Source organism: Prinia subflava, chromosome 11, assembly GCF_021018805.1.
Source record: "Prinia subflava isolate CZ2003 ecotype Zambia chromosome 11, Cam_Psub_1.2, whole genome shotgun sequence".
Lineage (NCBI taxonomy): Eukaryota > Metazoa > Chordata > Aves > Passeriformes > Cisticolidae > Prinia > Prinia subflava.
The window spans coordinates 11,455,292-11,482,114 of record NC_086257.1 but is presented as its reverse complement, the minus strand read 5'-3'; the positions used below and the strand labels follow the sequence as shown (position 1 = coordinate 11,482,114).

The 26,823-nt window shown below is 38.9% G+C and overlaps 1 protein-coding gene across 1 annotated transcript in view; it reads left to right on the top strand.

Annotated features, from left to right (window-relative positions):
• SLC9A9 (solute carrier family 9 member A9) overlaps positions 1 to 26,823 on the top strand; it is a 171,430-nt gene that overhangs the window by 121,032 nt on the left and 23,575 nt on the right. The window contains exons 13-14 of the mRNA XM_063408187.1: positions 5,003 to 5,051; positions 10,137 to 10,216. Of these exons, the coding sequence (XP_063264257.1) occupies positions 5,003 to 5,051; positions 10,137 to 10,216 (129 nt within the window). The remainder of the gene's footprint in view (positions 1 to 5,002; positions 5,052 to 10,136; positions 10,217 to 26,823) is intronic.

The following is a 26,823-nucleotide window of genomic DNA, read 5'->3' as shown; positions in this document are numbered from 1 at the left end:
TTTAATGGCCATCTTTGAAAACTGGGCTCTAAATCACTTACTCAAAAACCCCTTGCTGGGATGTGTAGCTTTAGAGATGTAAGCTGAGGCTTAAAGATGGGCTCAGTTACAGTGAGAGCCAGTGGAAGGCTGAGGGGGTTGCACTGACAAGGTGAGTTCTTCCAGTGCAACCTTTGACAAGCAGAGAAGCCAATATTGTTATTAATTAACTTACAGCAGCACTCTTGGAGCTCGGAACAAAATCACAGCTGTGCTAGATTTTGTACAAACATAATAAAGGGTGTGTACTTACAAGCTAAATACACAAAACAGACAAGCAATAGGGTGAGGGAGGTACGGTTATCCCCATTTCAGAGTATGAGGCCAGAAATGGATAGAGATGCCAGACTTTTCACCTCTTGCACTGCCTTTGCTTCCCCACGAAGGTAGAAAAGGATACAGAGGACACTTGTGTCACTTATGTGACAGCTCAGTGATCCTGCTCCAGCAGGTACACATTTACCAACCTACACTTGGATCAGGGGAAGATTGCTACTTGCATTAGGAGATGTTTCTCTTTCCCAAGCTTGATCTTTTGTTCATTAAATCATTAGCTGCATTAAATAATACAGATATAAACAATTTTTCTAGGGGCTTCAACTAGACAGAATCAATTACATGTTCTCAGGACAAGTTTTTATTTAAAAGCAGTCCTGGCTGCCTGAGCTGGAGCACAACTAACCCGTGTGAGTCTGTGGTGGTTGCAAACCTAACTAGGTAGGACTGCAAAGAAGATTTAACTTGCATGAACCAGGCTCTGCTGTGCCAGTACAGAAAGCCTATAGAGGCCCAGAAGGATAATTTCAGTAACTGGAATTCAGATTTCAGAGGAATGTCTCTATTTGCAGATTTCCTAGCACTTAAAGTGAGGGAGGGCTGAGAATCACACTTGTAAGTACAGACACCAACAGTTCTGCTCCGTGTGCCTAGATCCTCAGGAAGATGTGAGTCTACATGGGGATTTTTGTGCCTTCACTGGTGAAAGCAGAGATTTTATCCTACACTGTTGATTTTGTGGTGATGTGAGGGAATTAAAAGTTTACAATGCCTGAATAGTGATTTACTACTCAGTATTCCTAGGGATTGGGTGTGTATTTCTTACTGCTGGTTCCCCTGACAATCTGGGATTCATCTTTCCATCCATTTTCATTTCAAACCATACAATAAAAAATGTTATCAACTGCTTTGTATTCAGGGACACATTCCTTCTCTTATTACCAAATGCATTCTGACTCTTGCTTAAAAAATGATGCACTTGATAGCACACAGGGATTTAAATCCCATCCACAGCAAGGGGTACTTGTGCAGATTAATGCACAATTCCCAGCAATTCTTAGGCCTAATTGCTGGAGGCTGGCTGAAGTCAAAAGCTTCCCCTCCAGATTTTGAGCATAGCAACTCAAAGCACTCTCTGAACCCACATTTTGATCCAGTCCTTATTTAAAAACAAAAGACCACCATAGCACATGCCCTACCACACCCCCCAATTCCCACCCAAAAAAACCCAAAAAGGACAATACAGAGAAGCTGTCAGACTTTTGATTTCCCTCCTATCTAGAGCATTTGGACCTGAGATTTTGCTAAAGCCTATCTAAATACATAAAGTAAACTTCACTGCAGTGTAGAACTGATTAAGAAGTCTTTGCATTTGTCTTCGTGGAAGAGTAAGCATCCTAATGTTTAATGTATAGAATAAAAAGATGCAAAAATAGGCAGAAATAAAAGCATACAAAATCTCAAAGACAAACAAGGAACAGAGAGCAGCCAGAGAAAGTGGGACAGAAAGACAGAAGAGAGGCCTCAGGAAGTAAAAGACAACAGGAGAATAGTTGATAGCAAGAAAAGAGAAAAAGATACTAAGAAAATATTTTTTCTGAGCATCCACTAGCTCTTCTCACAGGAATGGAAACCTAAGAATGTTAAAAGGGGAAGGATGTTTGTACAAATATTATCAGCATATTTCTTAGAGGCAGTTTTAGTAATACATACATATTTTAAGCTTGCAAATTCTACTGGCAATAGCATTAGATCTAGCAGGTCTTTTGAAGAAGTCAAGGTTGTAAACTTAAAGTGAGTGCATATCTGTGATTAATTTCAGCCATCTTGACTGTCTCATATAATTTGGTATAGGTTGTTTTTTCAATAGCTAATATTTAGAAATAGCATTCTACTTCATGTCAAGTGTATCAGAGTTAATTTTGGAAGACTGTGATTTTCAATGCTAGGGGCCTGATATTAGGCTCCCAAGCCTGTTTGGATATGAAATAATTAGCCACAATTTCAGAACTGACTGGACTGAGTTTGCTTAGTTCATACTTCCTAAAATTACAGAAATGTGTTGCTATTTTAATGCATTAACGAAATCTCCTATATAATGCAAAAAATAATTTGGTTCTTTTCCCACAGGACTTTAAATTACTCAGTAATATTGTGGTATCCAGACTAATTCCCAGTAGTGAGATATTATTCCATGAGAAAAACAGCAATTACATCTGACCATGTATTTTAAATGAGGGCAAAGAACAGACAAAAAAAAAGTGTCAGCTCAGGCTCTGTGAATTCATGTGGCATAGAAACCTTTTCTTTTTCATGTGTGAAAAATCTAAGTTTCTTTTCCTTATTTATTGTTGCTTTTTTCTGGCTTTAAATGTAATACTCCTGCTAGGATGTCATGTTAGAATCTTCATTTGTGCTGTATTATAATAATCTGTTGTCTGCAAAACAAAGAAAGCAAAATGTCTAGCTGTCTCTGTAGCTATAAGGACGAGAAATTACAGATGCAGAGAAGCTTCAGCACATCATAAATTCTGCAGAACTCAGGAAAAAAAATTGGATTTACTATGCCAGTTAATTCCAGTTGTCAGTAGAATTAGCTATTAGTTATATCCCTGCTACTGAATCAATATCACAGCCAGAAACTCTGGTCCTATCCTCCCCATGGCCTCCCCTTTTCCCATTTGCTATTACAGTCCTTCGAGTGCTGGGTGAAACATTTTCTGTTGTCTTAGCCCAGGCTTTAATAAGACATCACAACTCCAACACACACAGTCAGCCACAAGTGGTGGTTTCTCAGCTCCTGCAAGGTGAGGACTGCATGAAGGCTAAATGACTTCTGTCCCAGAACTGACCTGTTGTGAGGTCAAGTGAAGCTCATTAAGAGGAGTGTTGGGAAGGCTGTGCTGCAGCTTTGCCTTTCAGCTGCACCTATCACGTGCAAACACATGAAATTGTTTTACTGCCAGAGCTCTGCAGTCTCCAGCTGGGCTTTTGCTGCTGGGTTTATCTTGGCCAGCTGCTGATGCTGGTGAACACATCTAATGAATCAGCACAGTCTAACAAACAGTGCTGTGACTGTGCTCAGGAAACAGATGCACTTTCTGATCCTGACCTGGGTTATGAGGTTGGGACTGCAGCACTTGCATTTGTGCTGCTGCTTCAGCCTTCACTGCAGCCACTGTCCTTACCCTCTGCAGGGCAGGGCTGCCTCACACTGCCCTGTTTCACAGAGCAAGATGAGGTCCTGGATGCTTCTGTTGTGCACATGGCAATGATAAACCCACTATCAGATAGATGGTTAAACCTCTGGGTAATGATTCTTTTCTTTTTCATTTGTAAATGTTTCCATATTAATAAAATGGAAATACCTTTCTTGCTTTATTCCAAACTAATGAATAGGGTTAGTATCATCAGAAGCTTTTCCTTGCAATTTAAGGGCCAAGAGCACAAAAAAAAAGGGTATCTGCTATTGATTCTGTCCCTTTGTTGAGTCACCACCAGGATGGTTATTTCTAATAAAAAGATAGAAATATTTATGCCTGAAGGACTCAGGTTTGTTGAAGCTCTAGAGCTATGACAGAAAGAAATGTCCTTACTTTTTTCATCCATTCAGTATTTACATATAAAAAGCATCTACTTTGCATATAGTTCCTGTCATTGTCTTGAATTCAATGAGAGTGTATGCATAACATTCACAGGAAAGAGTGTTGAGGTATGTAATTTTTAATATTAAATACTATTTATTTAAAATGAATATTATTTAAAATACCAAAAGCAAAACTATACTCAAGAATTAAGTGTATCAGAAAACCAGTAAAGTGGCCTTAAATTAATATCTAGTGAAAGACTACATTTTCTTTGCACCAGTAAATTCTGGTTTAGATTGGTGGACCTGCTACTGTGTGGGAGCTTGTGAGCTATATGGGGGTTGTTTGTCACTTTAGCTGTGGGCATCAGATTTGGGTGATAATAAGGTGTATTATTTATCATCCCTCACTTAATTCCATACTTTCTTGTGTCTTTCATCAGCACAAGCCTCTGTTGGTCAACCTAAAACATTATTCAATTGCATTTCTGCTCAGCTCTGAGTATCAGCCATTATCAAAATATGTCAATTCTTCCACTGCACCCCTTTGAACAGCCAATTTTATTTTTTCCCTATCCATATGGGATGGGAAAATGCCAACCAGGTTATCACCATCTTGTGCATCACTCACTGCAGTCTCCTCTCCCTTCTGGGTTGCTTCCCTGTACTTGGTGTGCCAAGTAAAGCCTTTTCCAAGTGCTTCAAGAGATCCATAATGCAGCAGAGTCAAGAAACCCTGGAGTTCTTCAAGCCCATCCTCCACTAACAGCTGCAGCACCCCAGCACTGCTCTTCTGTCAGCAATTAAGGATCCGCTAGCACAGATTAACAGCTTGATTGTCTCTTCCCAGAGATGGATCTGAGCCAGGATAAAGATCTAGTCTCAGGTGTTAGGAGTGGTAGTTACAAACTAAAAACTTCAGAACTTGCTTGATTTTAAATTTTAAAAGGGATCCTAATGTTTTCCCAGCTCTTCTCCTCATTTCTCACCAAGTAGGAAATCAGTGTCACAAGAAACATTTTCACATTCAAAGGTATCTAATGTACATCAGATCATTACCATATGTCCTCAGGTTTGGTTTTTTTGGGTTTTTTTTTACAGAGTTGGTGTAGATCCAGATGAAGATCTGAAAGCTAAAGCTGCGAGCCAGGTATGTCAGGCTTTTGGACATATGTGCTGAATTTAAAAGTGTTCAGGGTTTGGCAGATCATGGCTGCATCTGTGGAAATGAGACATCTCAGAACAATGTTTAATCCCTCAGAATTAAAAAGGAGAATGTGTAATGTTCCATTCTAGTAGGTCAGGAGTATGAAAATATTTTTCAGTTATTTTTCACATGGAAGCCTAAGTACATTGTGAACTTGAAACCTCTAAAGAGTGCTCCTGAGCAAGCTGCAGCTGCTCATCTGTGCCCTTCCATTTTTTGTCATATATGCATGGTGCAGTTTCAAATGCAGCAGCAGGAGAAATCTGCAGAGTGAATGCACAGAGACACGACCTGTGGCTCAGCACAGTGATGGGACAGCAGTGGCACTGCACAGGAGCCACAGGACAGTGACAAGTGCCAGAGCAAAAAGCCAACAAGTGCCTAATGCTGGTGATAACCATCCCATGCACTCTTCCAGACAGCACAACTGGAACTGAAATTTAAATCATCCAACAATAACATAAATGTAGAAAATAAGCTGAGGAAGATATAAGATACTTTATTAATTTGAAAATAGATTAGCAATATTGTTAGGCAAAACTTCAATATATCTTATGTACTGAGTATTCCTAACATTTACACATTTGCATGTTCAAGGCATATAAGGTGAATCTCAACTTTCATTGTAACAAGTAGAATTCAGGTGTCTAATTATCCTAATGTTTCTTTAAAAAAAAGGAAAACCAATTATTATTCACACTGACCACATCCTTCATTTTACAACCGAGTTATTATTCATAAAGATTTAGCATAACTCTTCATTGCATCATAGCAAGGCACTGTTTTATTCTGAGGGGACTTATGCTAAATTCACTTTCCTGAGCATCTTGGCGGGAATTCCTGCAATGCCTCTGAACAAAAGCAGGATACTGAACCACAGTCCATTCTTGACTGGGGTATAGAGATACAGAATTGCAGAAATGTTCTGCTTTTCAGCACTCATGAATTACCAAAGATCAGGGAATGCAGAATGCAGCAAAAAATTTACTCTGTACACGTTTTGCAAAAAACTGATTTCTTCAAAGGCTGCTAGGCATCTAATTTTCTCATTCTTTTTACTGAAAATGAAAATAATAGTGTTTATTTACAACAGTAACACATCCAGTGTCCCAACTGTGCTCTGTGAATTAACACCTATCTCTCCTGACAAAACTGAGCAGTACAACATAGAAGGTGTAAATAAATATAACACTTTTCATGTCTTATCATGTCCAGTTCAGCATTCCTTATAGTACTGTATTATATCTTGGAAAATAGTTTTGTTGTTCTGATTATTCTTCCCCCCTCCCATGGTATTTTATTTTCATTTGTCTGACTTTTTTATATTTGACATCTCAATCTTCTAGTAATTCAGACCTTTGCTGCATTCTCTGTAGTGCTCACTGTTTTAACTCAGTACTATCAGTTATTCAAGTCAGGTTGTTTCTTCTAATTTTCTCTTTCATCTCATATCTCTCTGTCATTCCTCTTCTTCCCCTGTGTTTCTCTTTTCATTCCCTTTATTTCCAAAATGATGTTTTTATTTAGTTTACCTTTCATTATTTATTTTCTTCCTGTGTTACTGTGTTTTCACAGTGGAAGCAGTTGATTTCCCTGCACATCCATGCCTGCACAAATAACATGTCAGTGCCAGCACCTCCCACTGCCAGCTAAAGCTCTTGCCCAGATGAACTTTAAACCACCTGCCCACTCTCCATGCTGTTAATTGAAGCTTCAGGGGAGATTGTACCAGAAATAAGAATGAAATATCTTCAAGAATAAGATGTTTAAAAGAGAGCAAAAATTAATGGAAAAGAAACCTCTAGGCTTCTCCCTGCTCAGTCAGAGCACTCAGCCAGAATAGGAAAGCTACAGGGTCTGCTACTGAGATTTGAATTTATCTCCTCTGTGACCACTCTAACTACCAGGCATGAGTGCCTTGCTGTGGGAACCTCTCAATCCATGTCTGTAACTATACCTAGATTTTTTTTAGGGGCAGAATATGCCTTAAAGACCATTCATCTCATGGGCACTATGTCAGATGCAATACCAGCTACATGACTGCAAAACCCTTTTCCTTTCTTACCTCTTCATCTCCCTTCTTTCCTTCCATTGTCTCCCAAAAATTCAATTTTCTGTGAAGAGGTTTGATTTATTCAACAATTCTATGTACACAGTTATTTCTAAACTTCTGATTATGTTCTTTTTCGGGCTACCTGAACCACTATTTTCAGCAGTCAGCTGGCCACAAATTCCAGTTGAAACTGTAAGACCTGGAACCCAGAACTCCTTCCCTAGAAAAGGTGTAGACCTTTTCATGTATAATTAACATCTGCACTTCACCATACCATGATCCATCAAAAGCATATCTCAGTTTCAGTTCTGTTTTGCCACCCTTAAATTTATCATTAAATCATTATCACAGCATAAGCATAAACAAAATAACGTAGTCTCATATTCATACCCATCTACTTATTGATGGACTGTCATAACTTAGTTCTGAAAGAAATTACATAATACATACTAAAATAATATATATTATTGTATAGAAAATAGTATGTAAAACAAACCACTTTGCTGCATATCCTGTACATTCAGTGTATAAACACCAAAAGCTAACTCTGAAAAGCACAATGCAGCACACATAATCACTAAACAGAGTTACAAAGCTGGTCTATTTAAAAAAGGCAAAAGCTTTATGGCAGAGAGCTAGTTGACTAAATTCCCATTTAAAAAGACAGTCAATAGCATATTTCATTCAGATGCCTTATGTATCGCAAATTGTCTATGTTAACTCCAGTTGAGAGAAGGTAAGAATATATTTTCTACAAGCACTTCAGAAAAAAAATTGTAGATATGCTATTGATCTTGGGAAAAAACTAAATAGCCTGCAAAACACTTATCAATATCTTCTCTGTCTAATCTGTGTGGTTTATTTAACTGTCTCTACATCTTTTTAAGTATAATAAGGAATTTAGTGACACTGTTCTCATCAGTTTCATCTGCCAGCTGGTTGGTGAATTTATTGCAAGGACTAATGAGAGTAATCTCCATATGGGCGATTCCCATATGGAAGAAGAGATGTGAGAAACTTTGGCATTTTCCCTTCCCAGAGAGAAAATTGTTGGAAGACACAGAGCACTGTCTCCCCTACTTTTATCTCTCTGAACTGTAGGGAAAGTAAAAAGTTACTTTTTAAAATCATAGGATCCAAAATGGGATCCAAGGATCTGCAAGAGCCCTGAAACACTCACACCAAGGGATGTCCTGTCATCCCTTGCAGTGTTTCTGCAGGAGCTGCCCTCCAGATAACCACCCAGACTCCACTACTGCAAGAGCTGATAGCACAACACAGATTGCACAGACAAAAGGAGGAAGGTGCAACACATGTCAAACTAGAAATAAAAGAAGGCCCAGGTCAGGACCGAGAAACACTTGGGGGATTATATTCTTGTGTAGACTTCTTTGTCCACTGCTTTCATACAGGAACAATTTGTGTTCCTGAATGACGAAACCTTTTTCTTTAAGAGGAAGCTAGAGGTACAATGGGTTTGGGAAGAGGAATTAACCAACAACAACATTACCATTCAAAAAAAAGGACACAGGCTATTTACAGAGCTCACTGTGCTTTTAACAAGCTATCCTCTGCACCACACACAAGTAGCCCCCTCCACAGTATGTTTATTTTCATGCCTGTCCTCTTCCTCATCTCTACCCCTGTGCACTCAAGTCTTCCCTCTCCTTTATTCACAGTGTTCTTGTTCTGACCTAACAGAGATTTTACCTACAGTCACACTTCCTGCTTAAATGTTTCAGCCCTTTTCCCAATCTTTATCTTGTCAAAATGCACTATTAGATGTTTAGAGCTTGGAAGAATGTTGTGCTCCTCTCTAAGGGATTAGTACTCTCTTCTTTCCCCCCACCCCCAGCTTCCCCAGTTACTGGGAAGAGTTGCTAAAATACTCAATTCAGTTAACCAGGAAACAGATCCCAAGAATAATATTTGTTCCATTTGGTGCATTTGCATGTTCAGTGTGACCACATTAGCAAAATCATAACAGCTACAGCATAGATTCCACCTAACCTTATTCAAAACTAATGACATCAGTGTTCCCATTGTTCCAAAGCTGCCATGGTTGCCTTGGAACTGGACCTTACACTTTTGAGGGTCAGACCATTGACGTTATCATCAGCCAATTTATATTAGTTTATAATAAGGTATTATAATTTAATATATTATTAGATTAAAACATGAAAATTAACAGATCCGTCGGTTTAAAGCTGCATAAGGAAAAATATTCTCATTTAAACTAACCTAACTTGCCACAAAACAAGACAACAGCTGAGTATCTTAGAAAACTGGCCATCCCATTCCTAAATTCACCCTGCTGGTAATTCTTCCATTAGTACTGATGTGATACCTAGAGTATGACCAAACTGGCTGTCTTTGTACAGATGACTGTTCCTAATTTATTATTCGAAATTATGACCCTGAGGAAAAGGACAGTCCACCTCTCTACCTGTGCAGCATGTCATAGAATTAACTTGCAGAACTGAAAGGGTATTTTGAGCCTTGTAAATTCAACTTATGTTCCCCTCCCCTTGGAAAGAAGTCTAGAAAGGACTTTCCTAGTTATTAGAATATCTCAATCCCTTTGGGAAAGGCATTTTGTTAGACATACACAAACAGCCTCTGATCTTGTATGAGCAAACTGAAGTAATTCCACAAAGGCAATTAAATCAAAATATCATGTTATTGATCTCAGAGTATAGCACTTCTCAACTGCTATAAAAAATGGAATAATTAATAAAAGCAAATGCTACATTCTTCCAATGAGGGGAGCAATGAGAAATGTGCTGTATGAGCCAATTTTCTCCTGAACTGATTCGCAGGGATGACATTTATGCAACAACAAAGCTTTTTAAATTAAAAAAAAAAAAGTGCAGTTAATTATAATTTGGTCTGACATGCATTTTTAATATCGGAACTCCATGTTTTATTTATTTTATAAAAATGTTCTTCACTTCAGTCATTCATTTATTTTGCAGAGTGCATCTAACTTGGATAAAAATACAACCAAAGCTGAGAGTGCGTGGCTGTTCAGAATATGGTATGGCTTTGACCACAAGTATCCTTTTCTGTTATAAACCATGAATGAGAGTTGCCCTACAATTCACCTTCAAAATATTTCAGAATCAAAAATTATTATACTTTTAAAAACCAAAACAAAAGTGTAATATATTTTAATATGTTCATTAAGGAGAAGAAATTTTGCAAGTCTAAGGCATCAGAAGATCCAGCCATGACTGAGGCTATGGGGAGAGGGAACAAGTTAAGGAGCTCTGAGCTACAGTAGTATATAGACAGTACATTTAAATTAATTAACCTTCTTAAATTCTTAGATAACACTAATCCAATCATTATTTAGATAGGGTGTAGATTCTGTGTTTGGGGAACCTGGAGGTTGGAGCCAGAAGCAGCCAAATGCCTGCTGCCTGACCATATACTCAGAAAGCAGTAGCTACCTAAGAAAAAAATAAGACAACACTGGTTTACCCACATCTCTAATAAAACAGAGAAAGATGCATCCACTATGAAAAGCTCCCAGGACTTTTCTGAAGCTCGTGCTTCCTAATCCCTGGATTCCTGAGCCTTTGTGCTTTTGTGCTACTGAGGCATGTGTAGTACAGACCTTGAACACAGGTGTCTGATGCTTTATTTCAGGAAGTCTGGTTTCCATGTCTTTTACATTTCAAGAAAATATTTTACGTGATAAAAGAACATTCTCCCTAAGCCAAGGCAGAACATAAAGTCTGACACTAATGCCTGTGCAAAAATTGCAAACGCTGCCGTTCTAATTTATTGTGATTTCGAATTCTGTACCCAGGCTGTGCACAGCAGGCAGTGAGATCCCACAGTAACAATCCACCCCAAGCCTCTCACAGAGACATCCAGTGACTGTAAGAGAGGCTCTCCTGCTGATTTCCCTGCACCCTGGCTCAGGAGCTGAGCAGGCAAAGCCCTGCCAATGCTGTCTCCATTATCCAATAGCACATCTGTTGGTCAGTCACCCTGCACTGCTGAGCTACTGAGCAAAAATTAATGTTCAGGTTGCATATGTGTTTTTCCTGATACCAGCTACAGCAAACTAGAATGAAATATTTCAGCTGATAAAATGTAATTCTTTGGGAATACAGCTTCCTTGGAGAGTTCAACTGAAGTTATCCTTCAAAGAGGCTTTGATGGAAAAACATCTTTTTGGTTAAAAATGGATGTTTTTCCTTAATTCATCTACTGGAGCAGTTTTAAAGGCCAAAAAGCACTTAGCATTAAAATGTTTCCCTTGGATAATTCTTCAAGAATACGTAGAAATAGTAGGTAAATGTTATATGAAGTGAGAAAATCTGTTTAAATGTTAATGTTGAGTACCAACATGACTGGCTTCAACCACCCCTTTTTCAGAAGAAATAGCCTGTGGTGGTGGTATATCCTAGAAACTGTAAGTCAGAAGGAACAGATGAACAGGGTGAGGGGAAGGGGGAATTTTTCCACTGAAGTTAAAAAAAATTAAAAGAGCAAGCAAAATATGTGGAAGGCAGAAGCAGGACAGAAGTATGAACTAAAGACATGAAAGAGAACAAGGGCAGAGATAGAAAACAAGGGACAGAGGCAGAAGAGAGAAAGAGAAATCAATGTGAAAAAGTCAGACAGCAGTACATGCAAAATGAAAAGTCTGTGGAAGGCACCAGAAGCACAACTTGCCACAGATTATCTGTATGGTAGAGATCTTGAATATGATGCTTTATTCTAGAAATTCTGGTTTCTATGTCCTTTGCATTTCAAGAAAATATTTTAAGTGATTTTAAAAAATAGTATTTTTTAAAGAACCCATTTATTCATGTCAGTCTCACTCACTACCAGTCAAGTCATAATCTTTCCTTAGCATTCAGATGTTCAGAGATTATAGCTGTGCCATTACCCTAAAATATATATTTATTACAAATAATACATCTACATTTCACTAATCCTGAAAATGTATGCCCATATTCCTGCATGGAATGATAGTTCAACCCACTACTGCCGTGACTCACAGCTCTAAGCTTTTCTTTGGTGTGACTATTTCTGAAAGACATTCTTTTCGAGGACAGAAAAATTATCCACCCAAACTTTCTTTTGCCTTTCCCTGCCTAATGTTATAAAGCCATGTTGCTAAATTTAGAAGTAGAAATAGTCATGTAGCATAGTAGTTGTCCCCAGTACAAGATTGCAGAGAGGATTATGATAAAGTTTTCAAAGAAAAGATTGAGCAAACTAATAACCTATCTGTTCATATACTTCGAAAGCATACAACACTCTGACATTTCTATGGTTTGACATTTGCTCTTAGGCATTAACACAAATCTACCCACTCTTCTGGCAATAACATCTCTTATGCCTATTTATTTCACAGGAGGAAAGCAAGAGGGAGGAAATATCACTAAGAAAATCAAAAAGTTGTACTGTTCCTTGCTGTCGTTATGAATGATTTCCAATTAGCTCAGTGATTTTAGGCAATGGCAACATGCCATGCTAGGGTAGAACTATGCAAAAAAATCCCTGCAATTCTGTTTGAGAATCACATTTTATTTTTATTCTGAAAGAAACATCAGGAGCCTGATTCAGAGCCAGGTGGGTTCAATGAGGATTGTATTCTTTCAGCAAAAGTTTCTTTGAATCAAGTACTGACACTTAGGAAAAACATACTGTTCTCTAAAATCTAGGCTCAGAAATGTCAATATTGAAATAATAAAAAGATCAGATCATTTTAGTACATAGAGCTATTCTCTTGGACTTCCATCTCAATAATTTAAAAAAGAAAAATGCAAAATAAAATACTTGCATCTGACAGGGGGCAATTTCTAGTGAGTCAACTTTTGTTTTTGCAGCCTACAGTGCATTACACCATTTGAAGCCATAACATCCTTCTGAAGGCTAGTGGGAAAGCAAGGGGATAAACAAAGGTTTTGAAGAATTTGTCAAGAAAAAGAGACACCACAGATTTACAGTCCAGCATTAAATGCACATCTTTGAACTATTGTGTTTTTTCAAAGCAGATGTGGGCAAGTTTAGCTAACAAATGAATGAGTAGGTGGAAATTTCATCCTGCAAGGGCAAGAGTCTGTGTGTATATGGGCAGAGCCCAGGCAAACGGCAAGCAAAATTTTCCCATTCCACAGTATCTCACAAAAAATTCTAACTGTGCTCCCAGCTAAGGGCAATTTGCTTGTAACTCTGCTCAGTCCCAACCTCTCTCTTTGCTTACTCTAGCAAATATCCTCCTTTTGCCTGCATAGTCCTAAGACATTGTGCACCTGACTGGAGATGGAACTCCTCCTCTGCACAGGCCTGGAATCCCAGTTAGAATTCTAAAAATGAAGGGAAATTAGTGTAATAAAAGCATCTTGCAAGCAACCTTCACCTGTTTTCCAGCTATCTAGACTAAATTCTGAAATCATTTCTGGCTTCATATAATTTTATACAAGGCTCTTCATCCACTAAGGATTCATTCTCTCCCAGAATCCATCTAATTCTTGCTTTCTCATGTGGGGTTATTCTTGCTCTTGCTGGCTGTTCTCTAGCATCCATCAGGAAGATAACCACAGTTTTCTCCCAGCTTCTCATTGCTCTATAGTGAGAAGAGAAGGAAGGACTTGGGATTGCTGCACTAAAACACAAAAATAATGGAAAAATAATGGAAATTGAAGATGAGAAAAGGAGAGTGCAATGCATGCACTAAGATATTTTTGGATAGAAATCTTCACCATCTCCATATGAAGAAGCCCACGTTGTGTTGTGGGACATGTACTTTGATAGTACACACTGAAACCTGCATTGAGAACAAAAGTTACTCCTCAACAGGAAAACATATGCAAGATTAAAGAGAAGAAAGCAAGGAGGGAAGGAAGAGGGACAAAGACATCAATGTATGGTAAGTTTCTTTAAATACTTTGTAAGTGTTAAATTGCAAGACAGGTTTTGGACCCACCTGCAGCAAAGTCTAATCATGTTTCTGTGACAAAGGGGTGAGGGTGGCACTGCACATGATGTGGCCTTCCAGGACTAACGTGGGCAGGGCACCAAGGCTGCCAACCTTTGGCATAGTAAGAGGCCAGGGGGAGGCAGGAGAGGGACCCTGCTTGCTGTCAGCTGCCTGGGATGGCTTCTGGGGGTACTGCAATGGCAGGCCTGTTGCACCCTTGGTGCTGCTCCAAGCTACCAAAGAACACCGTAGCTGTCCAACTGCACAAAATTCTGTTTTTTGAGTGGTTCGCTCACACTGATACCTGGGAAGTAGAGGGAGAAGAGCTTTCTCCTTCTATACAGATCCCTTTTCAATCTGAGAGACTAAGTTACACTGAATAGAAGCAGGTGTTTGGGACAGAGTGAGACAATTCTCCATAAAGTAACTCCTAAAAGTGTTTCTGCTTAAACTGCAGTTATCCATCATTCAGATTCATGCCTTTCAGTTTGGTTAAAAAAAAAAAAAAAAAGAAAAAGCTGTTTATGTCCTTTGCACTTGCCTGAAATCAATCAGCCAAAAGGAATTGCATTATTCGTGGACCTCAAAAGTTTATCCTCCTTATCAGGGCACCTATCATTTTATTTCTCCTGTGCTTTGTACGTGGATAAAACAGACATAATGGCTGACTATTGAGGAAGATAAGTACTATTCTCTGCCTGGGAGAAAATGGAAAACCTACTAAAAGCAAAAGTGCATTCTAGGGTGAACTGACAATCAAAGACAAACTCAGAATTTTGTGGTCTTTTCAGCTGAATTTTCCTTCTGTGCTGGCTTGTCACTCTCATATCAGAGACAGACATCTTTGGAAGGAAAAGGCAAGGAAGAGCCTGTAAGCATGCACGTGCAGGCTGTTTTCTTTTACCTGCTGGAGAACTAAAGGTTTCTTAATTAGCAGTATTCTGATTTATTCTTCTTTTAGCACTTCAGTGAGAACAGCAAAATAGCATATGGGGTCCTACTTTTGGCCCAGAAACTCATTTGGCTACACAGTTTTCAAAGAGAAAAGAATCTTATCTGAGAGACAATTCAGTCCAGTCACAAACCAAAGCAGCATTAGATAACAGAGCTCAAGCCAAGCCAGGTAGCACAGAAGCACTGCTGCAGAGTGGGCTGGCAGGAAAGGCAGCCAGCATAGCACAGAAATGCCAAGAGAGCCCAGGAAGCAGCTTTGCAGGTGTTAAAAGCAGATCATCATAAAAGCTGAGAGGAAAGCACAAACCACAGTAAATGAAATATAGTGGATCTCATCAGATGAGCACGACAAGAGCAGGTGACTGTATCAGAGGGCTTCCTCAAACAGTGCAAACTTAAACACTACTGGGAGGGTCCCTGGAAGGTATTTCATCATTAGAAACAATTGCCTGAACTTGGTTCGAAGCTCATTCCCAAAACACATTTTCGAGCACACGGTCTAGAAAAACTCATTGTTCTTTCTAAAACACAGATAATCAGTACAGCTGATTTGGTGCTATTTCCTGACCCTTTCAAGGACACAGGATTGTTGAAACTCTGCAAATTAACCTAATAAATAAACATGGCTAATAATTAACCAGAATAAAGAGTGACCTCAGTTTGTCCTCCATTCACAGAAAGAAACATAGATAAATAATTCTGAATCAATTCCACACTGAATGAGCGAGTAAAATCATTCTCATTTGTAAAGTTTCACTCATGTCAATTCTTTGAAAGTCTCATTCATGTCCAGGTATGTTTTTTCACAATGACAAATTACTAAGTATACTTGTTAAATAACAAGTATGAATGCAAAATTAAATACAAAGTGTTAAATGAAAATTGTCTGGGTTTTTTGCAATATCAGAGATGCTGGGCCTTTTCTTCTGTTTATTGCGTCAAATGCTCATTGATTTTTATAAAAGTTTTGCACAGCATCTAAGGCAGAACCAGACCTAGATCTTATTGTGTACAGTTGCTTAGAATTACCAGCTTTTCTATTTAACATCTGGCTCACATGACATATTATACCTTTTGTGTGTTCTGTTCTCTGAATTTCTGATAACAAGGACCTCAGCTGAATACAGAGACTCCTCACAGATTCTAGGTGGCCCAGTATAAGTATATGGCTCTTTATGCAACTATATAACTTTCTTTCATGTCATATATAAAAATTATTAGAATCTGCAATAGATAGAAATCACAAAATCATCCCATGTGGGGTTTTATAATTTAAAAATAAAATTGTTTATAGAGGAAATACACTTTAGTCTTTCCAGTACAAAACCACTCAAAAAAAAAAAATCCACAAAAAACCCCAAACCAAACAAAAAACACCTTCCTGTTCTGCAGCTTACTTCTACCTGCATAGCTGCCTGTTACAGTACCTGTCAAATGAAAATATAAAACTTGAAGGAATTGATCTAAAGCTTAGTGAAGTAAAAGGACTCACAGTTTATTGACCCAAACAAATTATAGCTTAAACCATCATAGTATCTGACTTTACTGATAAGTATTATCATTCGGTGTGACAATTCTTTATTTCCCTCCCCTTCTCACTTTATTATTACAGCAAACTGAAGGCTGACTGTACAGAGAAGCAGAAGCCTAGGCTTGTATTAGTCCACTCAAGCATGAAATTATAGTTTGTTGGCTGACAATACTTAATAGCACCCAAGAGACCCAAGTATGATATAAGAGTACCAGAAGCCTATAGCACAGATTTAATCAAGCATAACTTAAAACCTTCTTTCAAGTCTCTTATTTTTTCATTTACACCTCTGTATGTGCAAAAAGTTACTTTGCAGTACATCTCAAGAGTTTTAAAGTGTTCTTCTTCATGTGTATCTTCCACTGGTGTGTTTCCAGACATTTAATGTATATTGGAATGCTTGGATGTGCATGTAGCACATGCTGCATCTGTAATGCCATCTATAAATAACACTTCTTTCACAGCAGCAATTGTCACAGCAAGATATTGCTAATTATAACATCACCTAGGCAAGAAATTGGTAATACTTCCTAGTAAGGGGCTGCTATTAATGTTAAATTACAGTGGTATTCCGGTAAAGGCTGAGACTCAAGGAATCAGGATGATTAATATTATCAATCAGGAATGGCATAGAGCACATTAATGATTTTCAATCAGAAGATATTGTTGAATTGAACTCTTTTCCAGAAAGTTGACATCTGGGTGGAAACTCCTTATAAAGTCAATGGTGTGTTCCAGTGCCTTCAAGTAGGTGTGAACAAGACCTTACAAGCCTTATTAGGAATTTTGCTCTGTATTATTGGCATCCTCCCCATTTTAGGTTGTTGCTCTAGAAAAAGCACCATTGGTCCCCTTGTGTTGGCTTTGATAGTTTCAAGTTTAGCTAAACCAGTTTAGTACCCTGACACAGCACATAAACATCATAAGGCTGAGGCAAATGTGTAAATGAAAGAGGAAAAAAAAATTGTCTCTAATTTTAAGAACACTCTGGCATCAGCAATTCAAAATGAAACAATTTTTGGCAGCAGAGAAACTCAAGAGCCATTTTTCTATTTCTGATATTGAAATAGGTGCATGATTCACGAGAACATGAGCATCATCATGCATTCAGATAGACTGAACCTACCAATCTTAGTACCAGTTCTTAATTCAGCTCTTCTTCTCAAGGGATGCCAAGGAAAGGTGGAGAGGATGGATCAGAGGAATGAATACAATGATACAGGGCTGACTACAAGTTTGCAGGAGGTATTGCAGCAGATCTTCACATCCGACTAGCTCACTTTAACTATTGTCAGAGGATGTAAAAGTCCCAAGACCAGGACTATCTTTCATCTTACACTAGAATACAAACTTCTTAAAATGCATTCTTAAATATATGAAGGAATGGAATAACTATTTTGATCTGATTGTTTTCTTCAAATTTTTTAACTTGTGCTATTATGCCCAAAGAAAAATGTTTTAATCTCTTAAATAATTATTTATAAGTATTGCAAAGGATGTCTTATTTAGGCAGACAATTCTACAGATTTTTTTATTTTGTTCTTCCATGTAGTTATGTACTGAACACAGTTGTGCTATGAATAGTAAAATCTCATTCAAATTTTTTAAGCTTCCTAGTGCTGATGGACTTGGAGTGCTTTGCTATTTGTTCATTAGGAGTTTATAGGAAATGTTTCATTCAATTTGCTGCAAGCAAGCTGGTGATTTTCTGAACTGATTCAGTAAATTGTTATTTATTATGTCCTTAGTAGGCAAACTTCTGCTCAGTGCTATCTGTTTTAAAAAGTAGAAAGTCCCAGCCTTGCAACATCTCTAAAGCACTTCAAGAGGAAGTTCCCCCCCTTGTTTCATTTTGCTGCTTGTTCCAGTAAGGACCTGTGGTCTGAGCTCAGCTCCTGCCACACCAGCAGAGCCCAGTGAGCACAGCCCTGCAGGCTGGGCTCACACAGGACACAGCTGCCAGGACACACCTGCAGGTCTTTCACTGCACACCTTTGGCTGCAGCGTCTTCACTCTCAGATGCTCCAGGTAAAACAAAGCATCCCTGTACACATCCGCTGTTCCCTGCGCTGTGGGGAATTCCCTTCAGTCTACATTTGGATTCCGTGAGATGAAGTATGAGGAAAATGGGTTTTTCCTCAGCTATTGCACTATCCTGCATAGCCCTGGCCATGAAAGTGCTGATCTCTCACTCTGGTGAGCAGCTGCCAGGTGGGAAGGGCAGCACAGCCTTCGAGTGCAGAAACCTGATTTACACTTCTACTGTTGATTGAACATCTAAAACCAATTTGAGGAATTTTGAGCAGTAACAATAACCCCTAATATTTCCAATATCATTAAGATAAGAAGTGATAGACTGTTTTTTAATAGGGAAGCACAGAAATGGTTTTTACTCATAAAAAGACCAGTATAATTTATTCAAAGGTTGGATTTAATGAGATTAAAGATACAGAATAGTGCATGTCACAAATGGTTAAGGCTTTGAAATTCTTTGTGGATTATTCACCGAAATTTGCATTGCTACACAGCATGAACTATTTTTGGATTCTGCATAAATAGAATATCTAATACAGAATTACATTATAATGAAATATTCAATAATGCAAGTACCCATAGAGTGCTTTTCATGTACTGCAGGCATCCAAAAGTTTCAAATGCATAAAAGATGGTTACACTTGCTGCACAAATGACTGCATATGAGGTTCATTCCCTTTTAGTTGAAACTTAGAAGTAAAAAAATACGTAGGTACAGGCTGCTATGACATAGTTCAATTGCTACTGATATTTTGTATGATGAGAAATATCAGTGAGAACTGGAGTGGATAAAGGTTGCAGTTGGGTCATTAGGGCTTGGTCCTCCCAGCTAAACTGGAGACTTACACTTTGTGTGATGCAGAAAATGCTGTTTGTTAACAATGGAAATGCAGATGAAACAACTCTGGATCAGATTGTTCTATAAGTTGCCACACAGATTTAAGAAGGCAATATAAAAACACCATTATGTTTAGTTATCTTTGATTGTCAATTCAAAGATACCCTAGATTTTAAAATATAAGGAAATAATAAAAATCATATTAAAATATAACACATTTACATCCATATGCAGTCAGTCCACATCAAATATAATATTTTTCTACTGTCATTTCCCCAACTTTCATTCTCACTTGCACAACAGTACAACCTCAGCAGCAGGACTGGAGAGAGAAAGTATAGCCTCAACACAGGCTGATCTCTATCATGCCTGCTAGGCTATTTTTAGGAAATAGAAACAGTTGTTTCAAACCCTCTTGGGCTGAGAGGAAGCAAAAATCCTGATCTTTCCCTTCACAGATCAGTGCTTTAACACCTAGGCTATTATGTAAAAAAAGTGGCCAGTAACTCACCTGGCAGCAGGAGGGGGTTTTTTTTGGTTGAATTCACTGCTGTCTCAATGAGTTAGGGATGGTACAAGGACAACTAACTTACCATGTCACTTTGGGAAATAAGGCAGAAATGAAATATCTTCACAACCCCTTCCGAATTACAGGGACACTAAGGCATCTACCACTTTGATACGTCTCTTCCCAGCCCAGGTTGCTTCTTAGCATGAACAGGGATATGATTAGGAACCTAAGGAGATTAGTGGCTAATAATGCAGGTAAATTGTGGTTTATCCTTAACAGGGTAAAATGCCAGCTGTGCTCCTTTTATGCACATTCACCGATTTTTCCAAGCACACAAAGTACAGCTGAAAATTACATTTTTACTTTAACTTCTTACATAGCAATAAACACACCTACTTCTCTATGTTTTTGCTTTAGGCTCTGTTGCTACAGATTTAACAAAACAGCTATGTATTTATGGTGATAGTTTTACTTTTGCACAGAGAAGAGCTAGATCCTATTTTTCAAGCATAAGTACAGGATGCTTCCATTTCAGTGCAACTGCAAAATGAACATTTATGTCTTGGATTGCTTTCTCAGTCGTCCTCCAGTAACATATCTATCATCTCTACAGCACAGGATAATAATCTGCTACCTATTTCAGTAATGACACACTTACAATATTTTCCTAATATTAGACAGGTCTGATCACAACAGACATCTCCTGGGCCAAAGCTCACGGCGCTGAGCCAGGGCACGCAGCAGTTCTGAGAGTGCACAACACCCTGCGCACAGTGGGGTGCACAGGAACATCCCTGCAGAACTGCTCAGGTCAAACCTGACACAAGGCATGAAACGAGCTTGGGGTGTGATTTCATGCCCACAGTGGCAGGCTCACTCCACAGGAACGAGCCCGGGTGCTCCCGTGCCTGCTGTGCCCCCGTGTGCCAGGGAATTGCCACCTGAACCACACGGGAGAGCTGTGCCAGGCCGGGGCTGCTGCCTCCTGAGTGCCCCCCAGGAGCAGACCAAGGATGTCAGCTATGACACACAGCTGTAAACAAGAACTGTGCATCCCACCAGGCTGGGAGCTCAAGGGAAGTGTATCAGGAGTGTTTTCTCTGGAGTTCCTCATAAGATACATCAGGGAGCCTCCCCCAACCCCCTTCCCTGAAAGGGGTGCTGCTCTCTGGGGTGGGGAGGGAACAAGACCTCGCCTCCCTCTCCACGGCTTGTCACTACAGATAGGTGTTTTCTGCTCCAGCCTTCTGCAGAGCACTTGATCAGCTGCAAAGCAAATAGCTATGACTCAGTTTATCACAACAACAGAATGGGAATTAACGTTAACAAGCTAATGCCTCATCTGCTTGTGAGGAGCTTTTTTAAACTTGTTTCTAATTCATTTTGACAGACTGAATTAAAATGCTTATTTGCTTTGCATTTGGTGCATGAGGACCTTCCTGACTTCCTCTGGGAAGATGTGCTATCAGCACCAACCTTTGTGAGACCTTTTTTTTTCTAGGCACTGGACAAGAGGACTAAGTTCTTATTTCCACTTGTTAAGAGGCTTCTGTTTATCAGCAAGGTTTTCCTTCTTTTTATTTCATTTTGAATCTTTCAGATGTAGAAGTTTTATTTTAACTTGGATAATAATGCGTAAGTTCCCATTTTGACTATGGAGCCCCCTCACTATATTCTTTTTTTAAAAGCCTTCCTGTGTTAGTTCCAGCTGAAGTATCAGAGGAATAAATCTCTTATCCTTCTCTGTACTTTCTGTCAAAACACTTGGAAGAAACCTTTTTGAGCCATTTCAGCTGGAATTAACAAGAGAAGACTGATTTCCTAAGGTATGCGTTCCTTCTCCTGACAGTCAAGGAGACAGGCTGCTTCAGGAGAGAAATTACTTTTCTTGCATTCTTTTCTCCTTCTGGTGCATGAACAATCCTCATTACCATTCATTTGAATTCTAGTTGCTTTCAGGGGTGGGTATAAGTTCTTCAGCAAGAAGAGCATTTTTTAGAGCTACTGTGTGCAAAACTGTAACTATCAAACAATGCTCAAGACTAATTCTCACGAGCTACAATCTATCACAGTCAGGAGATTATTGGATTCCTGTGATTCTTTACCCTGTGCCTTAATACCTGCAGTTTTGATGACTGCTGCCAGAGTGCACAAATTTCAGGGAAGGGGAAACAAAAGAGGTGAGTAAAGTCTTCTTTAGCAAAAAAAAACCTCACAGTAAATGATAAAGAGCTTGGAGGATCAGAAGGTATAATGATTTGGCAAAGAATTTCAGCTAGTCCCCTTAGACTGTACATCAACCACATTTGTAAAAGGCATGGCATGGGGGTACTCAGGTGATTTTTTTGATCTGTTTTTAAAAAAATTACAGTTACTCAAATTGTTGTAAAAACAGCATACAGGGAAAGTATATAGATGAATTAGATGCAAAAATTGCACACATTCTCTGCCATCTTGTATTAGCATCAATAAAATAACAAACAGCCCCCCAAAAAAGTAAATCCAAACTAAGCCCTTTGGAATGAATGGAATTGATATGACCCCTGACATAATTTAGCTCTTGTTCCAAGTGCTAAACCCAGCCCAGATGGAGTCAGTTACTCTGCCTTAGACTTGCTGTAACTGAAAGCAGAATTTTCCTTGGTGACTCCTTCCAGCTGTGTCATTGGGGTGGTAAAGAGCCATGTAAAATCTTCACCAAAAAAAAAAATCAGTGAAATCCTGTCCTTTTGATCATCCTACATGGTTTTATTTGACTGATCTAAACTACTGCATGTCATCCATTATTTAATAACACCATCTGCATAGAAGAAACAAGACTTTGATGACCCCCAATGTGTAAGTCAAAAGATCTCCATAAATCAACAGGCATTCTTCTCATAGATTCATTACCTTTACTGGAATCATCCATTTCCTCAGTATTATCATGGTATTTTCATATTTTAAAGTTGCCTCATGACTGAGTTTAAGAGCTACATGCAGATTTTATTGTACATATGCACATAGGACATTTTTGTTTAAGTTTCATATATGTTAAATGGCATGAATTAGATATATGTGAAAACTAAGAACAACCCTTTTCATAAACATTAGTTAAGCCATATACAATGTAGTACAATTTCAAACTGAGCCATTCAAAACCTCTCTATTTACTGTGGAAGGCAGCAGCCATAATTACACACAAGTGCAGTTACCTCCACTCTTCCTCACTAGGACAAATCATAGCACTTTGAACTGATCTATAAGGGGAGAAATACAGGATCACATATTTAAAAACAGCTCTCCCTCCTTCAGCCTGAAAATTACAAGCCAGCAAACTTGCAATTCAGAAAAGCTGGCTGAGGTATTTTCTCTAGCACCTGCAGAAATCCCCAAGGCAGAGAATTCTCTGCAAAGGATGTAGGAAGAGAAGGTTCTGCCCACTACTCCATTAACAAAACTGTGTCTTCGTAATCTGTGAAACTCTGAAGTAGCTGAATTTCTTCCCTACCCCAACTCCCAAGAGCACTGATTTGTCCTCCGTTTGAAAATCAGCCCTTTGTTGCTGCAACACATTTTAGCTTATATTTCATTTAGAAACCTTTTTGAAATGTTGTACTTTACAATTCAAGTGCAAGTCCCTGGAGTTTTCTCATTCTTCAGTGAAAATATACCCCATCATGGCCACTGCTTAGCAAACTGTAAGCTCTAACACCCACAGGCTGTGACTAACAGCCAGTGGAGAGGGCAAATAGTTACCCTGGTGTGGATGGAAGCTTATTTTATGATGTTCACAAGCCTTTGCTAATGCCCTGTTAATGAAACTTGAGTTGCTCTTTGTTTCTGGCAGATGAGAGCATGTTCTGGATCTCGCTAGATCTGATGACTGTGCCCATCCTGCCTGTCTGTCTGTAGCAGGGCAGTGCCGGTGCTGACAGCGCAGCCCATTCCCAGCCCCTGATCCCCCGAGCCAGGGGAGCTGCGGGGACACCGCTGCCAGCATCGAGCCCGTCACCGCGGCTGGGGGACAGTGACAAAGCCCAGGAATGAACTTTGGCATGACATGAAGCAAACGATGTCCTGGCTCACAGAGCTGACAGCTCCTCAGACATTGAGGTGAGCTTTGTCTCCAGTATTGGGAGACAAGGACAGGCAAAAGACTATGTTCTTTATTTTGTTTTTTTTTAATAAGATGCACAGCACAGGGGTACATTCAGGGAAGAGCGGAGCTCTGGCTCACCCAGGCCTTTTTGCACCCTCTCTCAGCACAGACAGACAGCCCCTGCTCCCCAGCCTGGGCTGTGTCCCCAGGGGCAGCACCGCCCCTCTCCCAGGCAGGGCTTTATGGAGCCCCACCCAGGGCAGCTGCCCTCACACAGCCGGGCACTTACACCGCTCACATCCATCACTTCCAGGATGACTGACTGGTGATCCTTCAGCGCCACTGTGTCACCCTAGAGTGGGCAAGTGACATCACTTTTCCTTTCTAACAAAATTTAAAATATGGATAGGTTGTTTTTTTTTTTTCTTTCAGCAATTTCTTGTTCTTCTTTACACCAATTTTCCCCAAAAAAAACAACTCTCCCTTTTCTGTGCTTTTTATTTCTATGGAAGTCCTATTTTGAATGCTGAAATCTCTCCCAAATACTTCAAATATTGGCCATGACTGGTTCCCACAGCATTGATTCTATGCCATGTGGCACCAGTAGATATCATCCACCTCTGAGCATGAATCACTTTCTGTAATGATTGGCATTTTCACCAATTAGCAATCCTTCCACGGGATGCACATGTCAAAACAGTATGCAAGTTTGTTTTCGTGCTGCTGCAATATGTCTTAATTTGTTAATACTGCTTGGACATAAAAAGCAAGAATATTGCCCAGCTTCTATGATTTTTTTTTGCTCCCCTTTAAAAATGTGTCTAATTTCAAGAGTCAAATTTCACAAAATACACTAAATATTTGAGAACCGCTGAATTAGAAATACCCTGAACTTTTGAGAAGGATTTTAAGGAAATTTCTACTTAAAATTTTAGCATATGACAGAGGTTTGCAAGGTAAAGGACTTTTGACTTCTGTGCCCAGAATTTCACAGTTTCACTGTATAACTCGCCAAAGTTGCATGGGCCATGATCAGCACCAGTGAAGTCAAATAATACATATAATACACTCTTAATACACACAGATTTGGGCCTCTTTGGGCCCAATTTTCAAACCAGAGGCCTTTATTTCAAGTGTAAGAAAGTCTGTCAGCACAGGTCTCAAATTACCCTACAATATTTATTCTTTCAAAAGCATGTAAGATATAAATATTCCTGTTCCCTTTTTGCAGCTGAATAAACCACAGTACAGAGCCTTTAAATACCAGATATCCATTTCTACAGATGCAGTAACAGTAAACTGCACCTGCAACTTTACTTTCAAGGATGAGTCACACTTTTTATAAGGATTTTTTTCTCTCCACAAGTAGTGGATATAAAAGTACTTGCCAATAGAAAGGAAACGTGTTCATGGTATGGAAGACACTCTGGAGAAAAAAAAAGAAACCTAGAATGTTTTAAACTGGTGGAAAGAAAGAAAAAAAAACATTAACTTGATAGATCTCTATTTTGTGTTGTTCCAGCTCTTATCAAAACTTTCTCATCAGATTTGCTGTAATGAGAGAAGCAAGACACAAAACTGGCCAGTGAGCATTTCATATGCTATCAAGTGTGCTGCCTGCAGGCAGGGTCACTGGTTTTGCTACAAAAAAATCGGATGATATTTAGAACAAATAACAGAATGAGAAGCAAGTTTGTGAATTCCGCTTTTGTGCACATGTTAAACAATTGAAGAGAAGCAAAAGTAATACCATTTCTTTCATAAAGTGGGAGTGATAAAAAATGCCAGTTACACAATGTAACTGCCACTGCATAAATGCAGAACTGAATGCTTATAGATATACAAACACATATGCTGCTCCATTGAGAAAATGGGGGGTTTTTATAATCCAGAGGAAAAAAAAACAGAAGGGAAAAAATGTAAGGAAAGCAACTGACATAATAAAGTAGGTGGAAGAAAATATAAGTGGTATCAGAATAGGCAGGAACATTTCCACTGACATCACTGAAGTCAGGATTCCACCGCACCTCTATACTGGATTGAAAGCTCTTCTCTTTGAATACTGACTCATCTTGACAGTGAAGTATATCCTTAGTGACAACAAAAGGCAATTTCCTAGCAGAAGGGATTCTAAATAAAGGTCAAGTAAAACAGTACATAAGCTCGAGGTCAGGTTTAGTATGGCCTTTTGGACATGAAAATGAGGAATAGTTTCCTGTTTGCAGCTAAAAAGTAAAAATTTTGGAAGAAGTCTTTCTTGACCTACTTATATGTGGAAGCCTGATGACTTCAGAGTACTTCCTACTGGGAAAAAAATTTAATAGCAGCTGTCCTTTCCAAACTGCACACACTTGCCAACATTAAAAGAGATGTGTTTTTATTTTCCTGCTTACCACAAACACAAAGTATATTTTAATATTCTACAAACACCTTACAATAACTAAAAATTACATCATTTTCCAAAAATTATTATGACTTCATTTGCTATTTGAAAATTCATGTTAGACATTTCCCCTTTCCATGGATTACTGTACATTTTTCTTCTCACCCTTCTTTCCCTGTAAGTCTTCATAGATTAACTGAATAGACCCAAGCCCTAGTTCTTAACTAGCATCCCTAGATTTAGAATTTCTAAAAAGTTTGGCACAGCCTTGTATTCTGCTCCTATTAATCTGCATTTTCTGACATTTTCTCTGTTTTGCTATCTTTGAATCTTATCTCAAAAGCTATATGTTTACAGTAGGCTGACATACTTATGTGACCTTCA